The sequence below is a fragment of the Gymnodraco acuticeps genome, unplaced genomic scaffold, assembly GCF_902827175.1.
Source record: "Gymnodraco acuticeps unplaced genomic scaffold, fGymAcu1.1, whole genome shotgun sequence".
In the NCBI taxonomy this organism is placed as follows: Eukaryota; Metazoa; Chordata; class Actinopteri; order Perciformes; family Bathydraconidae; genus Gymnodraco; species Gymnodraco acuticeps.
In genome coordinates this window covers 387,114-407,552 of record NW_022990879.1, presented here as the reverse complement: position 1 = coordinate 407,552, position 20,439 = coordinate 387,114, and the positions used below count along the sequence as shown (strand labels likewise).

The 20,439-nt window shown below is 41.9% G+C and overlaps 1 protein-coding gene across 2 annotated transcripts; it reads right to left on the bottom strand.

The window, feature by feature from the left end:
- Positions 1-1,390: 1,390 nt before the first annotated feature.
- Positions 1,391-19,898, bottom strand: arg2 (arginase 2). Of its 2 annotated transcripts, XM_034233404.1 has the most exons (8): positions 19,522-19,898; positions 19,354-19,426; positions 7,441-7,615; positions 6,266-6,425; positions 4,398-4,492; positions 4,186-4,290; positions 3,589-3,725; positions 1,391-2,280 (listed from the first exon to the last, which is right to left on the bottom strand). In XM_034233404.1, the coding sequence occupies exons 1-8, from the start codon at positions 19,633-19,635 to the stop codon at positions 2,090-2,092; spliced, it is 1,050 nt and encodes a 349-aa protein (XP_034089295.1). In that variant the 5' UTR covers positions 19,636-19,898; the 3' UTR covers positions 1,391-2,089. The 2 variants fall into 2 exon arrangements, with proteins under 2 accessions (XP_034089295.1, XP_034089296.1); XM_034233405.1 differs by lacking the exon at positions 19,354-19,426.
- Between the last annotated feature and the right edge of the window lie 541 nt (positions 19,899-20,439).

The following is a 20,439-nucleotide window of genomic DNA, read 5'->3' as shown; positions in this document are numbered from 1 at the left end:
ACGCCTGGCTGGTGTGATGCCAGGCAAACATGTTGTGAGACTGAGCAGCAGGTGTAGAGAGGAGGAGGAAACTTCTGATGTATTATTGGTGCTGCAATCTGAAATGCTGCCTTCATGCTCCCTTTGAAATACTCAAACAAAACCGGGTTTTAACCTACTTTAAATAATAGTAGTATAGCTAATATATTTGGGCTTGTCACCACCACCGCACCCCCTTTCTGTATGTACAGTTTGGACACCCCTGATTTATGACATCTGTATTTATCTATATATGTCTAAACTCTGCACCATATATTTGTTCTGTAAATGTATTGAAAACTAATGCGATGAATTACTCTTTGCACTTTCTGGTTGGATGCAAACTAGTTCGTTGGGCAATGACAAGAAAGTTGAATCTAATCTAATTTATTTTTGTTAGTAAAATCCTACCAATTGTTCTAACATAGAGAGATCTAAGAATTGTAGACAGAACTCATTATCATAAACCAAAAAAACATTATTATTTAAAAAACGAAATGGTCTGAAATTGAGAGATTTGTTTGAATATTAAATGGAAAAAAGTGACCTATCAAAGGTGGGGTATGTAATTCACTTCAGAAACACGTGTTATATTCCATGGAATGCTCTTAACATCCCGATAGCAATAAATACATTAAATGCTTTGACAATAAATACATACAAACATTTCATCTGTGGAAGCCGTGGCGCTGTAAAAAGCACGACCAATCATCTGAGCCGGCTAAAGTAACTGGATGGCCTACCTGCCTGTCAGCCTTCCATCTCGTGCACACATTTATCTCGTGCCCTCATTGGTCATGTGCGTGTTCGTGTGTGTTGGAGGAGGGGCTCTGTGAGGAAGTCTGAAGGAAGAGGCAGATTTTTTTCAGCTGCGTATTTTCAAATTCTAGCGCACTCGAGCTGGTTTCTCCATTCTTACCTACCCTACCTTTAAGTGCTTTTAAAATGTTTCTAAATGTGGACATTCAAACTGCAAAAGGTTACCTATAAAGTAAAACAAATGTCATGTTCAAAAGGCTGTATCCAAAATAAATCTTTTCAAATGCAAAAAGTGATAGTTTTCATTTTCTATAAGCACTAACATGATGTTCATTTTAGTTTTTAGTGAAATATTTCTACAACTATTGTATGGATTTCCATGACATTTGGTAAAAACATTCATGTTTCTTTCAGGATAAGAATAGTAATATAGTTTATAATAACTGGTGACAATGTGATTTAGCTTTTAGCAAAAACTCTTCAAAGTTTTATTTGTCCAACTTAAATAAATGCACTTCATATACTTGCATGCTAATGACATTCCCATCAGCTTTAGTTAGCTTTGTGTTTAGTAAAATATAACGAGGAAATAAGACACCTGGACACATGCACGAAAAATGTAATAACATTTATGGAAGACCAAAATATAAACTCTTTGTTACAAGGACAAAGTCGAATGGTGGCAACATCAAGTGAAGCTCTGGAGCTCAGTGATGCAAACAGGTGGTGTTGTTCTGCCAGCGTTTGAATCAAAGCTGCATTTTGGACTTTTCAAGCCAATTAATACTCACATAGTCATACAATATCAGTTCCCACTAATAATAGTAAGTGAACTAGTAGGTTCAATGTGAAAATACAAAAGTAAACTCTAAAGAAAATACAGTAACCACAGCTGGTCCAAAAGTGCAAACACATCATTACTAGGTTTTAGTAACTGGCACAAAACAGTTGTGAGAGTCAAACTAAGGGAAACTTGGTTTATCATACCTCTGAGGCAGGTTCATTCTCTTTCAACCAAACACACAATAAATATGAGGAACCTGTGTGCTCTCTTAACTTATTACCCACATAAGTTAGTATTGCTACTTTAAATTAATAGTATTTCCATCAATCAGTGTCTCGAGGGCTTCCGTCTCAATCTGTGAAGCCCTCGGTATTATAGTTTGTCTTCATAACACATAACTAAACATCAGACAGGGAACAACACCTCTACGTTTAGATTCAGTCTTTTTACAGTCTTGTTTTCAGGATTGTGGAATGATCACGGGGTCGGTGTTGATATAAAGTCCAAAGCTTTTTGTTTGCCTCTCTTCTAGAGACGCAGCTGCTCCGTGTCGTCCTTCACAGACGGGATCTCGAGGATGGAGACCGGAGCGCCTTCTCTCGTCTGACCCAGAGACGACGCGATGATGTCCACCGCTAGAGAGGCGGTCGCTTCCACGGCCTCACGAGTCGCCCCGAGCGTCGGGTTCACCTCCACCAGGTCCATGGCTGACAGCAGGCCTGAGGACACGACACAGGAGCAAGTTAGATGTGAGAAGTTAGCAAAAAAAGCTCTTTAAAGACAGAAAAACTGGAAATGAAATCTGCACATTAATTGGCTCCTACACTGCGCCTGTCGTCCCCTCGTATCGTCCTGCACTATTCTGACACAGTGTGCATGAGTTAAAAAGTTATATCAGAGAGTTTTTGGAAAAGAGACGCATTGAGAATCAGTTTTTGTTTCTGTGTCACAAATTTGAGAATGAGTCTAGCAGCAGGTTAGGGAGAAGTAAAAGTGAAGGCGGATTCTTGTGCCCCAAAGTTACCAAAGTAAATATTGGACCAAATGTTCAAAAGCCACATATCTTCCAAATGTTCTGACACAAAAAATCATTGGTCACGTGGATAAATCAGGAGAACTGTATTTTAGACAAATGAGTCTGATTTGCTTTGGCAACACAAGATCTGGCAACACAAAGTGATTAACGTCAAAACTTTAAGCCAACATCAATTACCGTTTGCTAGGCCCAAAGCTAACTAATGTTTTGTAATGCTAAACATGTTACTCTGAATATAAAATATTAGCAAATTAAAATGTATATGCATTAGACTGCGCCCATTTCTTTGGGACAGGAAGTGTTTACGCCGATAGTAACAAGCTATATTTATTTTATAGAACATCTTTGGTTATATCCTGCGTTGTGTGTGGGGTGTTGGAAAAGCACTTCCTGTGTCCACTTTGTCACGTGTGCACCACTCACTAAAACTCATGTAAATCTGATGAGGTTACACAGTACCTGATCTCTCTTGTCAATAGGTGGCGCTGTGACTATGTTCTTTATTGGCCTGTAGATGTCTTCAGGCTAATCCAGAATTTGAAGTTTGGAGCAAGTTTAATTTACAACGACTTCCTGTTTTATGGCTGTATGAGCTGTTATCACATGGTATGTTTCTCCACAATGCCAACGTTGCTGCTTGACACGCCTGAAAGCTTGAAAGCGCCTGAAAGTGCACCAAAATTGCACAGGAAATTCAAAATCCTGTCCTCCCTGCGGGGTTCGGGGTATACCTCCAAGAGGCTTCTTTTTAAGTCTGTCTTACATCTGCCTTTCAAATTTCACATAATGACTTGTAAGTTAAAGATGGAGGCTTCAACTTTCAAAACAGTTTCCACGCCAGAGGCCAAGACCAAAAGGGATGCGTGCACAGGTTTATGAGTTCTCAAGCATCCCAAACATGCCAGAGGTGCACTTAAAGCAACACATAAAACGCCTGGGCTCTAATGAGGGTGCCTGCAGCTGTCTGTGTGTCATTTGTATGAATCTGTACCTGTGTTGTGGATTTCCTCTGTGATGTAGATCCCCTCCCTGTAGGTCAAGCCTCCGTTCACCGGCGTTCCTGTGGCCGGAGCCAGAGACGGGTCGAAGGCGTCGATGTCGAAACTCAAGTGGATCGGTCTCTGTTTTCTGTTGGAGGTGAGAGGATTTAAGATTTTAAAAAAACACACCTGAGCAGACATTTAGCAAATAAACAAAGCAGAAATGGAGTAAACAAAGTCACAATAGCAAGGCTGGGAGAAGTCTTCTAACTATCTGGAGTATCCTGAAACATTTGTGATGTTGGAAGTACACAACGAGATACATAACATAAGTCCAGTGGATTTACACTCCACTGTATACTATGTAATACCAGAGGTGGGAAGTAACTCCGTACATTTACTCAAGAACTGTACTTAAGTACAATTTTGTACTTTACTCTGTAGTTCTACTCCACTACAATTCCGAGGTAAATCGTGTACTTTTACTCCATTACATTTATTTAATAGCTTTACTTACTTTACAGATTTACAGGTGAGAGGATTTAAGATGAAAAAACAGACATTTAGCACATAAACAAAGCAGAAATGAAGTAAACAAAGCCACATGCCTGGACAGCAGGTGGTCCAGAGTGACCTCCATGACTCTCTGGATGCCCAGTCGGTCGATGTCCCTCATGGTGAAGTACTGGATGCCCAGGTTTTTTAGGATGTGGCTGCGATAAACAACATCAGAATAACATTAATATCTATTTCCACATGGAGGATCAGGTTTGTATTGACGACATCTGATAAGCGTTTGTAAGTGATAGTATGTACTCACTACTCTCCTGGGTCAACGTCTCGCAGGCCGATGTACACGAGGTCGCTTGAGGAGAGGAAGGGCTTCGTCCAGGAGAACCCTGGGATATCTGGCATCTGTGGGGAACCGGAAATAAGGTTATATGGAAGAGACAGGGACGAGAACACATCCACCATTGGGTGATATCTGACCATTCATGTAATGGGTATGGTAAGCATTTTAAAAGTAATGTTTTTTTTTTAATGTTTATATCTCTTTCATTCTGGGTGTCTTGGAGACTTTGAATAATAATAATAGGGCCGGGACTCGATTAAAAAAATTAATCTAATTAATTAGAGGCTTTGTAATTAATTAATCGAAATTAATCGCATTTTTAATCGCATATAAATATTTGACCTGAGAACAGTGAGAAGCAATTTTTTTCACATGGATTTTAGTATACCATTAGGCGCATTCACACCGCAGTACTTTTCCCACAAAGGTTCATGAGAACTTAGTTCATGAGAACAAATTAAGCCGCTGACGTCACTTCTTCTTCTTCTGCTTTGGGTTTACTGGCAGGCCGCAAACCACTTCACGGCGCATACTGCCGCCCAAAGTCCCCGGCCGGAAGTCCCCGGAGTTGGGGACTGGCTTCAGTAGAAGCTGCTGGGACTCCCAGCAGCCTTCCGAGTAAATCGCCAGAACGCCGACACCTCCTCATCTCCACCGCTCCCATGTTTTATTTTGTGTTGCCATAAGTTAGTCTCTCTGCGTTTCTGCGCTGGGCTAATGCTAATAATGCTAATGCGAGGATAATAAAATGGCGGCTTCACCAAACTTTTTGGGAGTTTTACGGGGCGTGGTTTGCATTCCGCCCAGCCAATCAGACATATAGCTCTTTTCTCACAAGAGAGCCGTACGAAAGTCCCTGCTCTCTAGCAGCTCTCTGCTCTCTAGCAGGGACTTTCGTGGGGGTAAAAAGGTTCTCATGAACTAATTTTAGTACCGGCTCTTTTTGGTGTGAACGCGATAAAAGAGGCTAACGTCCACACTAGCTGCTTAATGTTTTGCATTGAGGTGATACTTGAGGCTTGATGTGCTGCGGTGATATGCGAATTCCTTTTTGCATAATTTGCACACAACCGTGCTCTTATCGACGCTTCCATCCGTCCGTTTTTTAAAACAACATTTCCCACTGTTGTTCACCGTGGTTTGTTGTTGTCTGAAGTCATGAACGTTAGTTGGTGCTCCAGTATAATCGGTACGCCTGAAACTCATCCAGTGAGAAACGTTCCGCGGTGCAAAAATAAGTGCGATTAAAATGCGTTAATTTTTTTAACGCGTTAATTTTTGTGTAATTAATTAATCTTAATTAACGCGTTAAAGTCCCGGCCCTAATAATAATACAAATAATAATGACATTTTTTTAAATATTTTATACATATTTAATAATAATAATTACAACAATTATAATATTTTGCACTTTGTAAACACATTTACAAATTGCTTAATAAGTTAAAACTCAAACAAAAAATATCAAATATATAACATTCTGACAATTACAACTATACTAATATAGTGGAAATAAAATGACCTTTTTCTTTTGGATAGATAAGTTTAGCTCATTCATTTAATAATTGAAGTGGTTCTGCAAGTCTCAGATATCAGTGCACAGGAGCTTATGACCCCATAATCTGTCCCTTTTTGCAAAACAGGAAGTTCTGTCAGTGTTGCAGTTCCTCAATTACTTCATACACCTTTTATAAGAATTCTAATAGTAGTTTATTCGTTTTACATTGAAACTGATGAAGTCATGCTTAAACTTAATCAGAACACGGTGAATTACATAATCTTTTACCCATGTGCCCAATATAAATAAACAAGCTTTGCCTCTAATTCCTGCTCACCTTGTCCGTCAGCTCTTTGAGCATGAATGCGACGGGCTGTCCGTGGAGGTTTCCTGAAGGAGAGCTCATGGGCGTGTTGATGTCTGCGTGAGCGTCCACCCAGATCAGACACAGGTCAGGACACTGCTGCGCATGGCCGCCCACTGAGCCAATAGCAAGGCTGTGGGAAAAGAGACGCAGAGTCTTTGAAATATCAGTCAAATTAAGAGCATAAGAGCATGTAAACGAGATCTATATGGAAAAAGGCTTCTAACTAGATAAAAAGTCCATTCTCTGGCTTAAATTGGCTTTTCCCTTAAGGGTCCAAAGAACATCCTGCCTTTCAAATCTGTTACGCAACATGTGTTTTGCAATTCTAGAAATGTTAGAATGGTGGTGCAAGCGGCTGAAGTCCCTACGGCAGGTGAATATAACTTGATGCATTTTAAACCCCCTGTGTGCCCCTTCGTCTAAATAAAAAGACATACATATGACAGCTTATGGCATTACCTTTATTAACATTTCCTGAAACATTTGGGATGTTGTAACAAAATAGTTTGAATGGATTTACACTCTACTTTATAGTATTTAATGCCAGATGTGGGAAGTAACTAAGTAAATGTACTCAAGTATATACAAACTGAGTATTCCTACACTCTGGTACTTCTACTTCTACTCAAGTACATGATCTGAGTACTTCTACTTTGACTCAAGTACCAGATCTGAGTACTTCTACTTTGACTCAAGTACAAGATCTGAGTACTTAAACTTTTACTCAAGTACCAGATCTGAGTACTTCTACTTTTACTCAAGTACAAGATCTGAGTACTTCTACTTTTACTCAAGTACAAGATCTGAGTACTTCTACTTTGACTCAAGTACAATATCTGAGTACTTCTACTTTGACTCAAGTACCAGATCTGAGTACTTCAACTTTTACTCAAGTACCAGATCTGAGTACTTCAACTTTTACTCAAGTACAAGATCTGAGTACTTCTACTTTTACTCAAGTACAAGATCTGAGTACTTCTACTTTTACTCAAGTACCAGATCTGAGTACTTCTACTTTTACTCAAGTACAAGATCTGAGTACTTCTACTTTTACTCAAGTACCAGATCTGAGTACTTCTTCCACCTCTGTTTAATGCTACCTATTATCCCTTTACCACAGGTGTGTGTGTTTACGCCTCATCTACCTGTGGTCTCCCCCCAGCATGACGAGTGTGTGTCCTGCACCAATGGCTCGGCTCACGGCTCCCGACAGCATCTTATTGGCTCCGCCCACAGAGCGAGGGAACTTCACGTCCATGTAGGGCTCGTCCTTCTCCAGGTGGTGGAAGTTCAGGTCCCCAAAGTCGTGCACGGAGTAATCTGAGAGAAACACAACGACAAGAAGCTGCCGTCAAGTAAAGACCAAATGCTTTTACTGAGCTGAGTCACTCTGATGGTGAGGAGTTACATACATAAATAAAAAGGGTATTTTTAAATGTCCATGTTTGCAGTCAAAACAGGGCCTTCATTATGAGGATTAAGATTACATAAAGGATTGAGTAAAACAGAGTTTTAAAACAGGACATTTAACGGTTACATAAAGGAAGCTGCAATCTGATGGTTTATGACACTATTGTCTGTTTAGAGCACATGTGTCAAACTCAAGGCCCGGGGGCCAAATCAGGCCCTTGGTGGATTTAATTTCGGCCCGCAGGATCATTTCTAAGTTCTATTAGATCTGGCCCGCCGGTATATTGCACGCACACCTTCACTCCATCCTGAGGGTCTCCTCAGCTCAGAGCCTGAGCCCAAACATTGATGACCTTGCACCCAAGATGAGATGCCAAGTATCTGAGCTAGCATCACAGAGCAGCACACTGAGTTCAATGGATGCTTCCTTCTGCACTTTCTCTCTCACGACAACAGGGCAAGTTTGGTTTTCTCTTTGAGGGGAATAGTTTTGTTGCAGCTGTTGTTGGCCTGTGGAAAAAAGTACTCATAAGAAATGACTCTGGAAAAGCTGCAGATAGAGCCATAAGAAATTAATGCAGCTGATTATTTAATGTTTAATGTTGTTTTATAGGCAATAATTTAAGCTTTGTTAGTTCCAGGTTTAATATGTGCAATAAGTTCATTTCAATAAGTTCTGCAATAAACATTGAACCAGTCCAGCCCTCGACTAGTACCCATTTTGTAATTTTGGCCCACTGTGTATTTGAGTTTGACACATGTGGCTTAGAGGAAACATCTCTGCTTTAAAGACTGCATGTTCCAGTATCACTTGAGAAGCCTTGATAATCTGTAGCTGCTATAGTAGATCACGGTTATCCTGAAGAGAAGGAAGCCTCTGAGTGAATGTGAAAGTGGGAATCAAGGTTCAAGGATCAAAGGCTTTATTGTCATACCACATCAGATACAGTGTACAGTAGATATGGCAATCAAATCTAAAGTCCAATACCCTCCAATTATGCAATATATTATAGAGGAGATCAAACTATAAAACGTAAAAATAGTGCAATATAATGATGCGAGACTAATGTGGCGTCATGGATTGCTGCGGTGTCGCCAACATGGCGTTGTTATCGTTTTATTTCGGTGTTTGCTTTCCCTTCTTGTTCAACTTTCCCTTCCCGTAAGCGTGACTCGAACACGTGTCTGCCTCTCAGTCTGAGGAGAAAGCCAGAGGAACGTTGTGATTGAGCGAGACCTCATACTTTAACCTGCAGAACCTACAATTTATGGGTTTTAAATATTCGTTATAGCTGTTTGGAAATAAATTACCCCTTTGTTGGATTTGAAGACACCCTTTGCAGGTGCCAGTTTTAGTTCAGAGGCCTCCTCAATCTGTGGCTTATGGGAATACGACTATATACAAATTCACAATTTCACATGACATTACATTTCATATAACTTGTATCCAAAGCATGTGTGTTTTTGTTATGCCGATAATTATCAAATTGTGCTAAAAACGTTTAAATGGCACTTATAGACACTGTTTTCTATTGCATCACATGTAGGACATGTCTTTTTTAAGTGAAAACAGAACAGACAGAAAACCCTAAATAAGTCATTAATCATAAGGACTGGATAAATATAGGATAGAAAAAGGTATTTTAAAGGATACACATCTTTAACTCTGTGTTTCTTGCATCCTAATTCTTGTATTGGGCTCTTCACAATTCCCCCGGCGATGGAAGTTCCCCACGATCCATCCCATTTCTATTGTATAAGCATGACTATATACATATCTGTGCCTATCTATACACAATTCTAAGGGTATGTAATTAAATCTGGCTCTACTTTATACTTCTCTAAAACGATAGTGAGCTAGACAGCGTTTTTAGGTCACTCATGGAGATGTTCCCAATTGTCACAATAATGGCAATTGTTAAAAAAAGCGGCCTTTTTCCCGTAGCGTGACTAAACGAGTCTGAGAAGGCTGATTCATTGAGAGCCAGAGGAGCGTTAGTGACAGAGCACTTTCCACTTGTCCCATTTCCCACGTCGGCTCTGGTTTCAGCCGTGAAGCCTGAAAATTTTCCACTGGCTTTAGGGGCTCGCACGGCGGAGTAAACAAGTGATGTGATACACCACTTTGGGGGTTCATCTGGCAATGTGAGCCTTTGTGGCAGGGTAGTGTTTCTCTGCTGATCTGAGGGGAACCAGTGAGGTTCATTTCCATTAGTAGACAGGACAGGAATAGCCCTTGTGTTGATGCAATCTCCAGCATCTATTGCAGGACAATAAACCGTCTGTTATGGAGAAGAAAAAGCTGCTTTTGTTAGCTGGGAACGTGACGGTACAGCTGCACTTTGAGATTACTGGATGGATTTTAAGCATGGTTTTTATCCTCCGAGACATCTTGGAAAGACTGACACTAACCCTAAGAGTTTAAAGATGGTGTTTAGTTCAGTTCGGGTCGGGTTTCCTGTGTTTGGCTCGGTTAGTGAGATGGCAGCGGGATCTGTTTCACTGCCAACTTGATTTCAGGTTAAACCCATAAGGTGTCACATGACCTTTAAATGTTCTGGAAAGTTCCTTATACAGCTATAGCCTTTATTTTATCTCATGAAGCCGCTAAGTGACACTGAACAGTCTGGTGGGTCATGGTCCAGGACATGTGATTTTGTGTTCCCATAACAACATGTCCAAGATGTCCATGTGCCAGGCTAACACATGTGACATAACGAGCTACATTTCAAAAGCTTTTGTTGTTGTTGCTAAAGGTAAAATTCAAGCCATTTAAGAGTTAAAATGCTTACATAACATGTCCTTTATTACATTTAACCTGTTGTTTTGATTGATATGAAACAAATGAGATAAACATCGCTGTGACTCTGATCGGGACTTTAACCCTAAACTTTCACAGTAAATCCAAAGTGACATATATGCACAATTAGAAATATGATTATGATCTGCTCAGTTAATTTAGCTGATTCAATTATATTGAGTTAATATGTTCTTTATTCTTCAATTCAAAGAATGTTCAAACTAATTTAAACCAAAAAATCATCCTCATTAATGAAGTTAAAAATAAGAGTTATTTGACACTAGGGGGGGTTGTTGTCAGAAATGTGTTCTAGGTGGTCTATTTAGTCTAAATGATGTTCCCCTTAATTTCCCAAAAGTAGAAATGTGTCCTGGTTCTTATGGGTTAAGATAAACCCGACAACTCTTCAGAAGATTTTGAATTTTATAAAGAAAAATTACACATTTTCCCCCTGCAACCTTATATTTGAAGGCGATAGAAATGTTCCTCTTTTTTTCTTGAAATTAATCTTGTTTTTAATATAACACGTTAACATATGTGTCGTAATACTGAGAATATATCGGATACTGTGGAGCAGGACAAACTAACCCCTAACTGAGATTTAGTAATAATTAATATCATAAAATCTGTTTGAAAATTCTATTTATAATCAAAGAGACAGGATAAGATTAGGATAGTAGCTCTAATATATAATGTTTATAATTATTGTTTTTCAATGCTTAAAAATACATTGTGCAAGTGTCTGAAGAGTTCCTAAATGCTTCCTTAATATAGATTATTCATAATTTGATTTTTAACAATTTTTTAATCCATGTATATGAAGGTTACATTCATGAGACATCTTATGTTATACACAAGCAGTTCTCTCATCTTTATGGAGAATATTTGATATAGTTCAGCACCAAAACAATATTGGATTAGGGCCAAGTGGCTTATCCCATTCAAAATAATTGAACATTTGAATATAGAATGGGAATACAAATCCAGTATTAATACTATTAAATTGTAAGAAATATGCAAAAGCAATGCTTGGATTTGCAGGAATACATTAAAGGGGGTCTGCAAGCAGTCATTAATATGCGATGGTAATACTGTGTGGAAGGATAAAGGCAAGTTAGTTAAAAATAAAATAATATCGGCAGGGCCAGTCTATTTATTGCGTGAAGTAGAACTGCGTGACTCAGTCATCCTTTAGCTCAAAAAGCATTTAAATACCGCATTTAGAAACTGATGAACTCAGTGTGCATCTGGACCCGGTGACAACATTACCTATTGACGCAGCAACCACTGTAAGTTATATTCTTGTTTAATTAGACTTCTCGGTTTCATTTATTCGACTCTGTATAATTGTTACTGTAGCTAAAACGGCTAAATCGCTTTTGAGAGATTTTAAATCTCAGATCTGCTCAGGCGAAACCTGCTTTACAGCTCTCAGCACTCAAGCCTGCATTATTAACATAGGCAGGGCCAGTCTATTGTCGCCCATCAGCTGTAGATAGTTAACTAATTAACTTCAGCTGTGAGAACTGAGCAATCAGGCGTCCATTTCGGGTAGCTCTTTCCTGGAGCGTCAGCTTCAGCGGCAGACAGGCTAAGACTGAGAAAGACATTAGAGTCCTACAGGAGTCAAGACTGACAAAGACATTAGAGTCCTACAGGAGTCACGAGGGAGGCAAAGAGGAGGCAAATCCTACTTTGATTGAGCTAAGTATCGTTGGCGTTTTTAATTTTTACTTTTGTTGTTTAGCCCCTCATGCTATAATCATGTGTATTTTCTCCATTCCTGTTCATGTGTCTTCTCGCAATTATCACTGGCCCCGTGTATCTCGTAATCGATATAACCGGCCTGCTCTCGTCTATCCCACGTGCTCCACTGAGATCCAACATCTAGTTTCAGGTGGCCTGTGGAACTGCCAGTCAGCTGTTCCTAAGGCTGACTTCATCTCTGGCTACGCCTCCCTGCAGTCTCTGGATTTCCTTGCTCTCACTGAGACCTGGATTACTCCATCCAACACATCCACCCCAGCAGCTCTCTCCACTGCATATTCCTTCTCCCATACACCCAGACCCACTGGCAGAGGAGGTGGCACTGGTCTCCTGCTCTCTCCCAAATGGAGCTTTTCCCTCTTCAAGCTACCTAACTTTACTCCTTCCACCTTTGAGTTCCATGCCGTCACAGTAACCCATCCTATACAGTTAACCATTGTTGTTCTCTACCGTCCACCAGGCGCCTTGGGGGACTTCTTGGAGGAATTAGATCATCTCCTCTCACACATCCCTGAAACTGGCCCTCCCGCTGTACTTCTCGGAGACTTCAACCTCCAGATGGGGAAGATAGACGAACTAACATCTCTGTTAACCACCTTTGCTTTCTCACTCTCTCCGTCCCCACCGACTCATAAAGCTGGCAATGTCCTTGATCTCATATTCTCAAGGAACTGCGCTACTTCTAACCTCTCTGTAAACCCGCTCCACACATCCGATCACTTCTTCATTTCATTCTCTCTATCCCTTTCCAAACATAACAAACTAATCTCTTCCCATCCTACACTTGTCCGCCGTAACCTTCGCTCCCTCTCTCCCTCTACCTTTGCCTCGTCGGTGCTCTCAGCCCTCCCTTCCTCTGATTCGTTCCAACTACTGCCTCCAAACTCTGCTGCAGAAACTCTCCTCTCTACTCTCTCATCCACTCTGGACTCGCTCTGTCCTCTCACATCTCGGCAGGCTCGTCAGTCCCCTCCGGCTCCCTGGCTAAATGATGCACTGCGTGCTAATAGAACCGTCCTTAGGGCAGCAGAGCGGAAATGGTGGAAATCCAAACACCGTGACGACCTCCTAACCTATCAAGCTCTCCTCTCCTCTTTCTCTGCTTCGATCTCTCAGGCAAAAAGCACTTTCTTTCAAGATAAGATCCAATCTTCCTATTCCAATCCTAAAAAACTATTTTCCATCTTCTCCACCCTCTTGGACCCTCCAAAAGCTCCTCCCCCCTCCTCACTTCTGTCAAGCGACTTTGTTACCCACTTTGAAAAAAAGGTTAATGATATTCGCTCTTCTTTTTCTGACTCACCTTTACTCACCGCTGGGTCACCAGACCCTCCTTCCACCAACACACTAACCTCCTTTTCCCCTCTCTCTCCAAGTGAGGTTCTTACCCTCATTACCTCTGCCCGCCCTACCACCTGTCCTCTGGACCCCATTCCTTCAAACCTCCTTCAGACTATCGCTCCTGATATTCTACCGTTTCTCACCCATTTCATCAACACTTCTCTAACTTCTGGTCACTTTCCAAACAGTCTCAAGGAGGCAAGAGTAAACCCTCTCCTAAAGAAACCCACTCTCAACCCGTCTGATGTTATAAACTACAGGCCTGTCTCTCTCCTCCCGTTCCTGTCTAAATCACTTGAACGCGCTGTCTTTAAACAACTCTCCTGTTATCTCAATCAGAACAACCTTCTGGATCCGCACCAGTCTGGTTTCAAGGCAGGTCACTCCACAGAAACTGCTCTCATTGCTGTCACGGAGGAACTGCACACTGCCAAAACTGCATCCCTCTCCTCTGTCATCATCCTGTTGGACCTGTCTGCTGCATTCGACACGGTGAATCATCAGATCCTCCTTCGCACTCTCCAAAAACTTGGGAGTTTCAGGCTCTGCACTTTCCCTCCTCACCTCATACCTGAAAGACCGTACCTACAGGGTGACTTGGAGAGGGTCTGAGTCCGACCCTTGTCAATTAACTACGGGGGTCCCTCAGGGCTCTGTTCTTGGTCCCCTCCTCTTCTCCTTGTACACAAACTCGCTCGGATCAGTCATTAGCCCGCATGGTTTTTCTTACCACTGCTACGCTGACGACACCCAATTCATTCTGTCCTTTCCCAGCTCAGAGACCCAGGTCGTCGCACGCATCTCTGCTTGTCTAGCTGACATCTCTCAGTGGATGTCTGCTCACCACCTCAAGCTCAACCTTGACAAGACTGAGCTGCTCTTCCTCCCGGGAAAAGATTGTCCAACTCTTGACCTGACAATCAACATCGGCACCTCTGTTGTTTCCCCGACTCAGACTGCAAGGAATCTGGGTGTGACCCTAGATAACAACCTGTCCTTCACTGCAAACATCGCTGCTACAACCCGCTGCTGCAGATACACGCTTTACAACATCAGGAAGATACGTCCCCAGCTGACTCAGAAAGCGACTCAGGTTCTGGTCCAGGCTCTCGTCATATCACGCCTAGACTACTGCAACTCCCTCCTGGCTGGTCTACCTGCATGTGCCATCCGACCTCTGCAGCTCATCCAGAATGCAGCGGCTCGTCTGGTCTTCAACCTTCCTAAATTCTCCCACACCACTCCGCTCCTCCGCTCACTTCACTGGCTTCCAGTAACTGCTAGAATCCACTTCAAGACACTGGTACTTGCTTACCGTGCTGCGAATGGATCTGGCCCTTCCTACATCCAGGACATGGTTAAACCGTACACCCCAGCGCGTGCACTACGCTCTGCATCAGCCAAACGACTCGTTGCGCCCTCGCTGCGAGGGGGACCCAAGTTCCCATCGGCGAAAACACGTGGGTTTGCTATCCTGGCTCCAAGATGGTGGAATGAGCTCCCCATTGACATCAGGACGGCAGATAGCTTGCACATCTTCCGGCGCAAACTGAAAACTCATCTCTTTCGACTCCACTTCGAGCGTTAGAACGATTAACGAAGCACTTTTATACCAATAAAGGACTGGATTACCTAAAGGCAGTTGAGTAGCACTTGAAATGTTTGGCTCTATGAAACCTGATATACTTATATGATTCTGTTTTCTTCAAGGTTGTGTCTTCCTGGTCGAATGTACTTATTGTAAGTCGCTTTGGACAAAAGCGTCAGCTAAATGCAATGTAATGTAATAATGTAATGTAATGTAATGTAATATCCCAGCTGTTAAACAGATTGGCTGTGAGGATGGGGATGGCGGCACCTGTTGCTCAACATCTGATGTTTACACCCCGACACGCTCCCCGACAAATCTGAGGCTGTCACGCTTACATTAGATCTGTTACATTACACTTAGCTGAGGCTTTCATTAAAAGTGGCGTACATGCACTTGAGCAATGTGAGGCTAGGTGAAAACACGTGGGTTTGCTGTCCTGGCTCCAAGATGGTGGAATGAGCTCCCCATTGACATCAGGACGGCAGATAGCTTGCACATCTTCCGGCGCAAACTGAAAACTCATCTCTTTCGACTCCACTTTGAGCGATAGAACTATTAACGAAGCACTTTTATACTAATAAAGGACTGGCTTATCTAAAGCCAGTTGAGTAGCACTTGAAATGTTTTTGCTCTATGAAACCTGATGTACTTTTATGATTCTGTTTTCTTCAAGTTGTATTTTGTTGGACGAACGCACTTATTGTAAGTCGCTTTGGATAAAAGCGTCAGCTAAATGCAATGTAATGTAATAGGTGTCTTGCTCAAGGACACTTTGACTTGTTGACTGCAGAGGGATCAAACCGCTGATTGTTATATCATGGAATTAAACCCTGAGCCACAGAATGAAAGCGATCACTGGCAATTAATCTATTTTTAATTCTGTTATATTTGTATAAAGGTTGCTGGGGAGGACATATGTTGTTTGCTGTGTGAGCTCGGTGAGATAGACTATTTTTGTTATACTTCTATCTCTTCAAGGAGATAAGAAAGGTCGTTTTTTGGGTTGAAAATGACCTCCTTTTATGTTGATTTTCTTTGGCCAGGGATGGGATTTTATTTGCAAGCCTTGAGAGAGATGGAAGAATATTTTGTGTAAGACTGAGCGATAAAACAACCTTTCATTTTGTAATGAAATGTTTGACTCATACTTAGTCTGTGTATAGTGAGCTTATTTATAGCAGCCTTATCATGAGGAGCTTGTTTTAATCTCATGTTGAGTCAACAGGTGTGAGACTCATCAGGGCAAAGTGACCTCTTCCATGTGTGTTGTGTAACTGAAATATTAGGGCTGTCGCGTTAATAACGCATTAACGCAACAAAAAAAATTAACGCCACTAATTATTTTAACGCGATTAACGCATGTGTATTTTTTGTCCTCGGCCGCCCCGTAGTTTCAGAGCGCATCGAGTTTAAAATACCATCTACAAGCTGATGCTGACAGCCCCGCTCCTCCCGCCCGCTTGCTGCATGACCACACTTCCACGCTCACCGGCAGGCACCGACTGGCCATCTGGAGGACCGGGAGGGTGTGTGTATGTGTGGCCCGAGCGAGCGAGAGAGAGACATTACGTGCATTGCTGTTGTTAGCATCTGGTGCTAGCTAGCTGCGCTAACGGATATAAGGAGCTGTTTCAATGAAAGCAGAGGAGCGACATTTCGCCGACAACTGCGCCGAGCATTTGACTTTATGCAGGAAGCCAGACAGTGGGACATTGTACGAGAAGTCAGCACACTCAGCACGGATAGTGCGCGACATGATTGCAGCGTCCAGGCAGCTCCCGTTCGAGCATATGCCTTGAGTTGCACATAGCTCCAATGATCCATCACACACACACACACACACACACACACACACACACACACACACACACACACACACACACACACACACACACACACACACACACACACACACACACACACACACACACACACTTTGTATTGTATTATTGAATGAGAGAGGTTCCAGGTTGAATTGAGGCGAATATTTGTAATGTTCAGAGGTTGTTGTGTTTAATATTCATTAGAATTTTTGTCATTGTTCAAATGATAATAAACATTTGCATAAAGCATATTTGTCCACTCATATGTTGATAAGAGTATTAAAAACTTGAAAAATATTCCTCTAAGGTACATTTAGAACAGATACAAAATTTGCGATTAATTTGCGATTAACTATTTTAATCGACTGACAGCCCTAAAAAAAAATATATTTTATATATATATTTTATACATTTAATCACACATTTTGAGAACAGGCATTCTCATGATAAGAAACCAATACAAAACACATTACTGGTGATTACAATATATTACAATATTACAATAAGAGCTGCAATTATTTGTCAACTTATTGCTCATTTGTTCAGCTTTTGTGGGGAGGCTGTGGCGCAGTGGCCTAGTGCGTTGGTGTTGGGATCAGAGCAGCACAGGTTCAAACCCCACTGCACTGTCAGCATGTCGTTGTGTCCCTGAGACACTTCACCCCAAATTGCTCCTGTGGGGATTGCCCACAGTATTGAGTATGTAAGTCACTTTGGATAAGTAACATGTCATGTTTTGTGATAATCGATTAATCAAGTAATTTGTTATGCAAAAAATGACGTTTTCAGCCTTTTTCCTCTGAAAGTAACAAAGTACTTTGACATACGAGTACTGGACTTAAAGTCCCAGTCAGCTCTGATTGGCTCTGTTGTGATTGGTCAACCGCTTAGAGATGTCCCGCCCCTTAGCCTATCACGTACCATGTGTTGGAGCGCTAGCCAATAGGAGCACGAGTGTTCCATATTGATGTCACTATGTTCAGGAAGTAAACGAAGGAGTCCAATGGTGGGAGGGAACACAGGGATTTTAGCCTCTGCAGACCATTTACATGCACTAAAACCTGTAGAACACACTACAGGAGAGGGAAACCCCTAAAAAGTAGACTTGGGCCTCTTTAAATACAGTTTCGAGGTACCTTACTTGAGTATTTCTGATACTTCAAATGTCTATCTGCCTGAGGCACATATTGAAATGAAAACCTGGCAGTCATGAAAGTTAGCTCCACCTGGAAATATCTTTGTTTTTGTTTTAAAACAGGCCATAGATACATTTATTTTACTATTTTCTGACATTCTGTAGACAAAACTATAATCACTTAATGTACAACAGTGTGAGTTGCATCCCATTACCATATGCCAGTAGCTTCTTATAGATGTATTGCACACCATATATTATCTACAGTAATCTGTGTCCTCAGTACACAGAAGGAGACTTGTCTGGATCCTGATCTGCTGATAAACTATTATCATACTGAGTTTTCTTGAACTCCTCCTGTGCTGCAGTAAATCCCTCCCTCTCACATCACTGCTCTCTATGCTAAGTCTCCTTTTGTTGTGTGGGGGTTGTATTTCCAGCACAAAGAAAACTCATTGACCTGAGCTCCAAAATACACTGCGGATTCTTTCCGAGTGATGTGTCCTCTTTCATGTGCAACCGCAGCACTACCCTTTGTACAGAAAGCGTGTATTAAAGTAGTTTAAGAAGGGGGAGGGGGGCGACACAGTGGAAACTCATCCGCCTCTTCCTGCAGCCGAGCATGTGCGCAAGAATGACTAAGGCAGACATGTGGCTCCAGCCCGGGTAACAGAGAGAAAGCAGAATACATTAGCTGCCTGGTGCAGGGTTACCACAGTGTCCTCTCTGTCCTCTGTGCTGTCTCACCCGGTGCTGCTTTATGGCTTTTAATGCCCTTCTATGGCACCGCTTTCAGTGGCTGAATCGAGCTGTCGCCATTACTTTTTCTTAATGAGGCTATTATCTTAATTCGTGCATGCTCTGCAGGGACACCACATGCACACAGACACCCATTAAACCCCAGCTTTGTGATGCAACAAAATGAGATAATCACATGTAGTCTTTATTCTAATTAGATCGCTATCCGTGAAAGGATGTTGCGCAGAGCTTTAGGGTATTAGGAGAGATCACGTTGTTCTCTAATGCATGCTCACTGCTTTCAATCCCCTCGAATGTTTTTATTTACAGCCTCGCTGTGATGTATGAAGCTGGAGGAGGGAGGCAAGGCGGTAAATCTGTCTAAAAGCTGTCCTGCAGGTTACCCCCATCCACCGTTACATAACAATTGTGTGCCCCGTTTCCCGCACCTACCTAACCCGGAGAGCCTGTCGATGAGCCCCGCATCTCTGATGGCTTTAGGGCCGTGCTCCACGCCTCTCCTTTTCTGATTTAAATTGAAAAACAGGAAGGATTTAAGTGAGTAAAGTTGATCTGAAAATGAAGATTGAAAAACTGAAAATGAAAGTAGGATTTTCTTACCTGTCCTCTTGAGAAAGGAGCTCCAAGCACAGCGACGGATTGAGCTCTGCTTTGTTGGCACGTTTGGCCAAGTTGAGGTCTGAGAAGACGGAATAAAGGTCCTCTCAAAGCCATGTTTTAGTTTTTAAATAATCTGAATCGTCCAGTCCTAACCAATCGGATCGTTGTCTGATTAAACCTGAGTGAGAAGTTGCTCTTGGCTGCTGGATGCTGAATGAGTTCGCGCTGCTGCAGGAGGCCGGTCTTATTGCACCTAAAGCTACTTAATATTCATGAGCTGGGGAAAAGGAGGCCTAAGAATAACATCTTATCATCACACATTCCTTTTTTCTCGCACTTGGTACTTACTGTGTGATTATTTTGAGAATGTCAGCGATGATTAGCGTTTATAACATGCAATAAACTATTATTACCGGACGAACAATGCTGTTCCATATGCAGCTAGTGACGTCAGTTTGAGTGCACACCTTCGGAGCAGCCAATAGGAAGCTGGGAAATGAGTGGGTGCGCTGAAAGGGGGCGTGCCCTGTGTGCCGTTGAGAGTCAGGTGGGTTTTTTTTTCGTAACAGGTTTGGTGTGACGCGCATATCCTGCAGTGTCATCGCTGTGGAAATTTCCAGCGACGCAGCCGATGGGATTTAGAGGCTTGTTTACCTTTTAGCTTTTGACCCTCACTGGTGCCAGGCACGCCAAAACAAAAAGGTATTCAGGTCAAGAACAAGACCCAACTTTCCATAGACTAAATTACCCCTATGTGACAGGTGTCTGGGTCCTTTTCCTCCGAGGAGAAATAAGTATTTCAATCCTGTTACATAAACCAGCATGTAGAAACAACCTCTATAAATAATAAATTACAATTACTGTGAGCAGGATTTAGCTTCTTATCAAAAGGGAAAGTATATTATGCAAAAATATTTG

What these genes read in the sequence shown, in the direction of transcription:
- arg2 (XM_034233404.1), bottom strand. Translation starts at nt 19,635, where the DNA reads ATGGCTTTGAGAGGACCTTTATTCCGTCTTCTCAGACCTCAACTTGGC. An exon ending in TCAAAGAGCTGACGGACAAG is followed by an intron (nt 4,493 to 6,265) that starts GTGAGCAGGAAT and finishes GGTTCCCCACAG; the next exon opens with ATGCCAGATATCCCAGGGTT. An exon ending in CTGGACCACCTGCTGTCCAG is followed by an intron (nt 3,726 to 4,185) that starts GCATGTGGCTTT and finishes CACCTCCAACAG; the next exon opens with AAAACAGAGACCGATCCACT.